Source organism: Mercenaria mercenaria, chromosome 7, assembly GCF_021730395.1.
Source record: "Mercenaria mercenaria strain notata chromosome 7, MADL_Memer_1, whole genome shotgun sequence".
In the NCBI taxonomy this organism is placed as follows: domain Eukaryota; kingdom Metazoa; phylum Mollusca; class Bivalvia; order Venerida; family Veneridae; genus Mercenaria; species Mercenaria mercenaria.
Window position 1 is genome coordinate 56,481,845 of NC_069367.1, and position 9,172 is coordinate 56,491,016.

At 33.3% G+C, this 9,172-nt stretch overlaps 1 protein-coding gene across 1 annotated transcript; it reads left to right on the forward strand.

Moving 5' to 3' along the window:
• Nucleotides 1-2,640: 2,640 nt before the first annotated feature.
• LOC128558618 (putative inhibitor of apoptosis) lies at nucleotides 2,641-7,782 on the forward strand. Its single transcript, XM_053548463.1, has 7 exons — nucleotides 2,641-3,453; nucleotides 3,652-3,852; nucleotides 4,073-4,209; nucleotides 4,581-4,623; nucleotides 4,931-5,056; nucleotides 5,343-5,600; nucleotides 5,790-7,782. Exons 1-7 carry the CDS (start codon nucleotides 2,772-2,774, stop codon nucleotides 6,008-6,010), a joined length of 1,668 nt encoding a protein of 555 aa, XP_053404438.1. The 5' UTR covers nucleotides 2,641-2,771; the 3' UTR covers nucleotides 6,011-7,782.
• Nucleotides 7,783-9,172: the final 1,390 nt, after the last annotated feature.

Below are 9,172 nucleotides of genomic sequence, written 5' to 3' on the forward strand. Positions count from 1 at the left end.
AATGAATACTCATTAATTTTGAACTACTTCATGATTAAATGGATCAGATTCTTCAGTTATGAAACAATATGAAAATAAGTTGGTTACTTTTTTGAAAATCTCTCGCTTGTCATTGGATAAAAACGATGGTTGAACTATAACTAGTTTATGAATACTTCTCAAAATTCTAATAAAAAAGGAACAAATATCTATACGTCCATTGGCTATGCAACACTTTCTAGATAACCGTGGGGGTAAATTGTAACTGCATATGATCCGAACGACGTTTTACGCTGAAAATGTAGTACTGTAAAATACAAATTATTTGCGTTGTTAGAATCGAAATAATAAATATGTTCCAATAATTTTATCAGTTAATAAAATATGGACAGTCGTTCGGATGCGAATAATTATACCACTCGTGCTACGCACTCGTGATTTAATTATTACGCATCCAAACTCCTGCCCATATTTTATTAACTGATAAAATATAGGAACAGATTTATTATTTCTTAAATAACGAACATTAAAGAAACAAGATCCACCGCAATGCGTTGCAATTGTGCCCACCGCCACTGCATTGGAATCACTTTTTTGTTGATTACTTTATATGCCTGCAATAAAGATTCACCGATTACTCATAGTTTCTGCTTAACAGTGTCCTACTTACGATTTGATGCAAACGTGTTCGGGGTCGCTTTGTACAATATCTTACCCTTTTTTAATGGAAATTCTATTAAAACGGCGTTCCGTCGTCAAACTGTACAGAAGTGTTTACATTAACGACAAAGACTTGCGCTGAACAAGAGTTTGTGGCTGGAAGAGTACACATGTTGGCTCCTGCCTCAGTGGTCGTTTCCATTCAAACGTGAATGAATATGGGAAAACTCATTTAAAAACTTACCGTAATGTAGTCAGCCAGCCATATTTCTCCACCGCTTCTGCGACGAATTCTCCACTGCCGCGGCGTTGGAACCACCGCTTCTGCGAAAGCTATGGCCAATGTGAAATCGGTCTATAAACGTTATCTAATCCGTATACACTTTTTGCTATTTGCAACTATCACATGGTATTGTGTCTGGCGTAAGGTAAAATCACTTATCACTTATATATGAGACACTGTGGTGGACGGATATAGTATATTTGTAATTGTTTTTAAGTTTCCGTTTTTGTTTAAAGAGCAGTAGAAATAAGGTAAGAGATTATTATCATTAACTGGTCGGATAATCCAAATAATAAGACGTTTCGGGACAGCGTGATAACCTTTGACTGTCGCTGTCATGGATGACAAATATAAAATATCAGATCATAAAATAAGTCATCCCGATAAGCCAAATGAGTAAGGCGAAAACTGTTTCCCAAAACTAACAATTATCCTATTTGTTGTTTCTATTCATTTCGAACTTCAACGAAATTACTATGCAATTTTTTTTCGTGCTAACAAAATAAGATATTCGTGTGAATATGATGACTGTCTATGAATAAATGCCAAAAGTGATATCTTAATTTACTAAAACATTTTGGTATAATTTAAGGAAAGAATAAAGTCTCTTCTTAGTTCAATAGAGTTGATTTACGCAGGTTGAGATAACGAGCATTAACATAGAATGGGAAAACCGATCTCAATCTATAAATAGACATGACTCTTATTCAACCCTGATATTAACTGACAGGAAACCCAAAATTAACAATCATGTAAAAAAAAACAAAAACGTAACTATGATGAAATGCTAAAAAGGGATCTCTATAATATTGTGTGTTTTTGAACATATAAAATATCTGCTTAAAGGTAATATCTAAATATAGTATAACAAGTTTTTACACGTATTTATTACAGTTTCGGCAAAACCGACTATATATAAACGTATGTAGTAAGATAAAATCACTTTGTATTTGTTAAGAGTAAATACAATACATTGTGGACAGATTCTTTGTAAATTATAAAGTTATTATTTTTCAACTTGCCGCTATATAGTATATAAACATGTTCATTCAGTGGATGATTATAAAGAAAAGGATCATGTGATGTTATATTCGTTTCGTACAGTTTACTAGTATTTGAATATAATGAAGTTTTAAATAGAGAGCACAAAAGTGTTTTACACTTCTGTCATTTACACATATCACGAAATTATATAAAGACTTCGGAATAAAACATATCACTTTACAGAATGAAGAACTCAAATAGAAGAGACACGCAGGACAGGAATGAACAAACGTCTTCCGCTAGTATATACAGAACTCTCAGCGGACCACGTGATGAAGCTTTAGATATCGATGGCGGTACAGCTTCCACTGATAAGATACCACATGAACATTGTTGCTCCTCTGTTACTACTAATCTGGAAAACACGAGCATTGTTCGAAATGAAAGCTACAAAGCCTTGATAACAGATTCTAATGCAGTAAAACAAACTGCTGATAATGCTTGTCATTCCCAAAGCAAGAGTGGAATCACAGAAAAATTAGGAAGCCAAACTGGAAACGTAAATACACTCACAGAAAAGCACGGACCGGAAAACTTGACCGAAAATCAGAATAATAAACGCTCTTCTCGGGAGCTCCATCTGGGTACTGAGGTATCAAGACAGGTCGATCAAAAACCTAATTACCTATGACTAGTAAAAGAAGCCAAAACTAAGTACAATTCAAATTCAAGACATGTCAAAGATGGTAATAGTAGTATAAATACTGACTGCCTTGCAATAAAGAAAGAAATCAAGTTGCCTGTGACCGCTGTTGCAAATAGTCCTAAGCAAATCATAGCTTTTCCTGTATCAAAAAGAGAGAATATGAACGCAAAACACGACCTGCCCATACCTTCAGTAGATACAGAAACACTTTCTCATTTCGATCCTTTGATGAAGATAATAGACAAAATAGCAGATGGACAAAGAGTGCCGCCGCAAATTAGCATGCAGTACGAAATGCTCCGATTTTGTACACTTCGTTCATATCCGAAGGAAAATAAACCATATATAACTAGAATTGCACAAGCAGGGTTTTATTATGCAAATAATGGGGACGAGGTAGTGTGCTATTGTTGTGCGCGAAGAAAAAGTAACTGGAGTGAGAGTGACATTCCTGTGGAAGTTCATCGACAAATGAATCCGAACTGCAGATTTTTGGTTTGCAATTCCGCTGTCAATGTTCCAATTAAACCAACTGAAGTAAACAGTACAAAAGCATCGATGGTGTCACAACACAGGAAAAGAACTAATGAAATGTCAACTGTGGTACATAAAACAGTTGAAAATGCAATTCAGTCAAATCTAGATTCTTCTACCGGTATGTTGAATAGAAACACTGTCCAGGCTGATGCCTCTGCTGTCGCAATGTCTTCTCCCGCGCACCACCTTGCCGATCACCTGACTGGACTAAGTGTCGTAATGAGCAGTAGTAATAAGTCGTTGTTAAACTCCAGTAGACATGCGAATGATCCTGTTGAAAGTATAGCTGCAAATACTTATCCTGGTGAGATTTCCATTATTTCTAAACACGTTTTTTCGTAAAGATTTTACATTTGATCTCAAATGTAATTTGTAAAGCGAATGATTTATATTTTTAAGGAATGGTTAGATTAAATGGATATTCGACTTTACTTCAATTATTCAGCCAGTCGTACTTTCCATTTCGGTGTAATACAGTGTTACTTTTTTCATTTTCAAAAAGGGTACAGTAGTTCTACTGACGAAGAAAGAAGGGCGCAACAGAATGTTACCCCAAAGTATCCAAAGTACGCCAGTAAAAGTATTCGAGTTGCAAGCTTCAGTGAATGTGGTGACATAGTCATTTCGCCAGACTTTCTAGCTGAAACAGGTTTCTTTTATGCTGGATTTGGTGACTGTGTGAGATGTTTCCAGTGTGGAGTTGGTAAGAGAACGATTCCTATTTGACATCAGAAAGCAGAATAAAATTTTCTTTAATCAGTAAATCAATCTGGATTTTTTTGAATGTCTGTTTTAGGTAAACTTTAAGAATTCTACAATTCTGAACTGTGCCTTTAAAAAACAGTGTATAAAATTACCTCTGCCTGAGTGAATACGCATGAGTGTGTTTTGTAAAGGATACTCTTATTGCTTTTTACAAACAGGTCTTCGACATTGGTCTGAAGAAGATGATCCTTGGATAGAACATTCCAGATGGTCGAAGGACTGCCTTTTTGTTAAACAAATGAGAGGTCAGGAATTTGTGAATCTTGTGCAGATGGCGGTTCAATATTCACAAAACGTAAGCTATACATAATTGACATACTAATAAAAATACATCTTGAAATAAATATTATTGTAAAAACTTTTTGTAGTTATTATTGCAAACAGATCTATTTTAAAGCTATTAACATACCTTTATATGGTATATATAAATAAACCACATTTATTACATACATTTATGTATAAAGTTGTTCCATTTCCATCCGAACATCATTTACCCATTTGTGAAGAGGATGCTTGTCCTGTTTAAGCATTAAAATGGTATCTGTCCTTTCTTTCTTCAAGAACATGTTCTTGGAAGTAATATCATAAAGTGGAAACTTGGGCATATATTTGCTAAATATTATCAGTTCATTGCAATTTTGAAGTTTGACCTTTTTACTATTTCAGCATGATCAAAATGGAAATAAAACGCCCACAGACAGTATGACAGGTATTTATATTTTTACATTGATAATTGCATTTATCTTTTTTCCTTAAATGTCTTGAGGTTATTTTGCCTAATTTTGCAATATATTACTTTCAAACTGGTGAACCCTCAGTAGCCACAGTGGGGTTCAAAATAGCATGTAAAAATACGGGCCGTATTTTCGGTGACACCAGGGTTATTATGATGTATTTACAATCTTTCAGTTGTTAATTTTGAACGACATTTCTTTTTAATTATAGTACGCCGATTTCTCTGCATAAAGCATTGTAACTACATGAAAATGTCTTTTTTTAAATTTATTTTGATACAGCTGCCACACATGGAAGAGATGTAATAGAGAATCTATTGCACAGTGATGCAGCCCAAAGTGTATTAGAGATGGGATATCATCCGGATGTTATAAGAAGTGCTATCGGACAAATATTAGAGTTAAACGGTACAATTCAATAACTTCGGTTACATTTTAACTTCGTTCTTATTAATTAACAGTTCTAACTTGATTTCAGTAAAGTTAAGGGGCGTGATAGTGTTGCATTATTTTCATGAAGTGAACAAAAGTTATTTTCTGATAATTTTTAACAGAAAGTTGTTATAGTAGCTGGAAATAATTATTGCCGTTTTATTTTATTTTCTTGACGTCAATAACAATTCACAAACAGAATGCTGTTCAGTAAAATTATGGAAAAGATATTGTTACATATTTTTTCTATACTTTCTTGTAGACCGACCTCATCTAACGGCAGTAAAGTTGATGGAAAAAATATTTGCTATTGAAGAGGGTGAGAACTTAAACAGAGCAGAGCAAAATGCGACACAAGAACAAGATCACTGTGCATTGGAAACGGAGGATAAACGAGAGAAAACTGAACAGTACAATGCTTGTAAATCTGGCACAAGGGCAAAAGATATAAACAAATATAACAGTGATAGTTCCAGTTTGTCTGCACAGTATTCCAATATTTCCAAATCTATGAAACCAGGTAGGTTGATTTTATTAGTTTATCAGACATTTTGAAACATAACGTCTATGTATTTACCATTGAAACAGATATGGTGAGGTAATATTATCTTAACATAACGTGCTGATAAAATACACTGAAAAAAAAAAGATTCTATCAGAATTATATTAATACCGTTAAACAAATATGCACTTTTTCGTTTTATTACAGGATGCAAACAGATTTCAGAAAGGAAGAGGATAAAAGAAGAAAATGAAAATCTTAAACAGCAGTCTGTTTGCACAAAGTGTAAACAGAACGATGTATGCATTGTTTTTCTACCATGTGGACATTTAGTAACATGTGAAGGCTGTGCACCATCTCTTAGATATTGTTCAGTTCAAACATGTGGAAAATACATTAAAGGGACAGTTAGAACATACCTAGCATAAAACGACCGTTTAAAACGTGGAAGATAAAATAATTATAAACTATGTCTTAATTTTTCATTGGAGTACGCCTTGTCATTGGCAAAATACATTTGCGTTTGTTCTGTACTATGTATAAGCAGAAACTTAAACATGATACACTGTACTTTTTGCAAGTCCAGGACAATGGGCACGTTACACTTAGTCAGCGGATTAAACAGTTTGCATCTATAAAACGACTTTAACATATGTTTATAGAAAATTAGTCTGTTTTCGATGGTTTTAAGTGCATTCAATATACACTTTTGTGGATGATTCAATCTCATGTATTCAATGAAACACATTAATTCAATTTCAAATACTTTGATCTTGATTTCAAAACGTCTCTACCACTTACATTCATTGAAATTTATTGTATTTTGTTGTCTTGATGCTATAGTATAATTTATGTTTTTCATTAGTATGTATGTACTTTATTCGTAAGGAAGTGATATAAACATTCCTTTTTGTGACAATATGCTGTACATTAATGATGTTCCTTGAATGTTGATTTGTTACCTTTAAATACATAAAAAATTATATGTCACCAAGTGCAATAATATTCCGCTTATAAATAACTGTAAACATGTAAATATTTGTGTCTATTTTGTTTTTTAATACACCATTTTCATAAAATCTCAAAAAGTGTTTTACGTGTTACAACGTGTTATAAGTCTTTCAGACTCTATTTGATATAAAAGATGTAAATTCGAAGGGTGTAGTAGATTGTGTCCGATTGTTTATAAACGGACTATTTTATTTCCTTAAATACAGAACTGCTTCAAAAATGACATTTGTCTGTACTGAAAGGAACCGTAACGATTATGCTGCTAGTTGTGAACCAGATGTGCTTATGGTATATGGCTATGTATGTAAATTAATAAATATTGAACTTGGACGATTTTATTTTTAACAGGTTGGTTTGTATCTTTGTACAGGTTGTGCGGTTTTTGGTTTTATTTTAATAACTGATATATGTTTTATAATTATGTATTATATTTGTGATTATCTAAGGAAAGTGTTTGTGACAGGATATGTCCCTATTTGATCTCATTAAAAAATTTAGTAGCATCACTAACATGTTCATAATCATGTTCTATTAGTCTTACTTTTTTATTTGTAAATATTAAACACATTGGCATTATCCCTTATGCTTAAATATTGTTATCTTGGTGCTATAGTATAATTTGTGAATAACGTTTTTCATTAGTATGTATGTACTTTATTCGTAGGGAAGTGAAATAACAGTTTTTGTGAAAATGTGCTGTACATTACTGATGAATTGTTACCTTTAAAAATATGAATTTGTATTTCACCAAGTGAAATAATATTCCGTTTTTAAATAACTGCAAACATGTATGAGTATGTATCTATTTTGTTTTGCAAGACACTATTTTCACACAATTTCATATTAGTGTTTAGCGGACTTACAGCTTGGTATAAGTCTTTCAGGCTCTATTTAATCTATAAGATATAAATTTGCAGTTAAATAAAGAATCGATGTAATATATTCTGTCCGATTGTTCTTTAACGGACTATTTTATTTACTTTAATATAGATCATCTTCAAAAATGGCATTTGTCTATTCTGTGAACCAAAGGTGCTTAAATGTGATAAATTGTTATATTTTTATTTTATTCAAAGTTGACTGACATCTTTGTATAGGTTGCACAGTATTTGCTTTTATTTCCGATTTATTTTTACACTTTATTAATCAAACATAATATCAAATTTGTTATTATCAAAAGCAAGTATTATATGTCCCTTTTTGATCTCATTTGACAATGAAGTAACATCAACATGTTATATTCTTGCTCTGTCAGGCATACCGCTTTCAGTTTGTAAGTTTATTTAAAACACATTGGCATTATCCCAGTTGTTAATGTATGTATTCATAAAAAGACGGTAAATCATTAAATACTCAAACTATTGTTTATCTATCTATTGTATCATGTTATGAGAACGTGTTTTATTTAACCAAGTCTTGAAGAACAACCTATGCGTTTTTTAGTATGAGCATATAATATGTGGTTATGAAGTAATGGATCATAAATGCTGTTATAAATGTTATTGGTTATCTGATTGTCATTGTTATTTATCTTCAGTTAAGTCAGCAAATACTTCGAAAATATTGCTTCCTTCCTCAAAGGTTAGTTCAACAAATATTTCGACTCTCACACTTTATACATACAATATTTATTTAACAAACTAATAAGCCGCGGCTCAAATTTCTTTCACTAGGAGAGAAGTGCTGCATCAGTTGGCATCGATAAATCGTCAGTACTAGCTTGTCTTTGTCCCTTTTTCACCAACCCTGACATAGATTAGGCCATACCCTAAAAGGTAATACTAGTCTATGGTTGAGACTTCAGTCCCAGTGATTATAATTCAATATCTGAATAAATTACTTAGTTAATTGTGTTATTGTGGTGTATTATTAGTTATTGTGGTGATTTTCTCTGATATTACCTGATTAGGCACGTCCAAGGTTCGATACATGACTTCCCGGTTATTTAGTCTTCTTTCTAGAATATATTCACTTGACTTCTCTTTCTTTGCCTGTTACGGACCTATGTTGAAATTCTAATTCTACACATTAAACGTTATTCATGATGTAGAAATAATAATCCGCACTACAAGAAATCTCAGTTAATGAATGATCAATGGTAGAGCTCAAGAATCATGCGTGGTACAGTTCCATTATGGACAGCAGCCGCCTCTGTTTAAATAATTAAATGTTTTGCATCCTATTTTGTGTAAAGCACTTTTTATATGCCCGTTTGAAAAACGGGACGTATTATGGGAACGCCCCTGGCGGGCGGGCGGGCGGGCGGCGTCCACAGACTTTGTCCGGAGCATATCTTCTACATGCATGAAGGGATTTTGATGAAACTTGGCACAGTTGTTCACCATCATGAGACGGAGTGTCATGCGCAAAAACCAGGTCCCTAGGTCTAAGGTCAAGGTCACACTTAGAGGTCAAAGGTCAAATTCAAGAATGACTTTGTCCGGAGCATATCTTCTTCATGCATGGAGGGATTTTGATGAAAGTTGGCACAATTGTTCATCATCATGAGACGGAGTGTCGTGCGCAAGAACCAGGTCCCTAGGTCTAAGGTCAAGGTCACACTTAGAGGTCAAAGGATA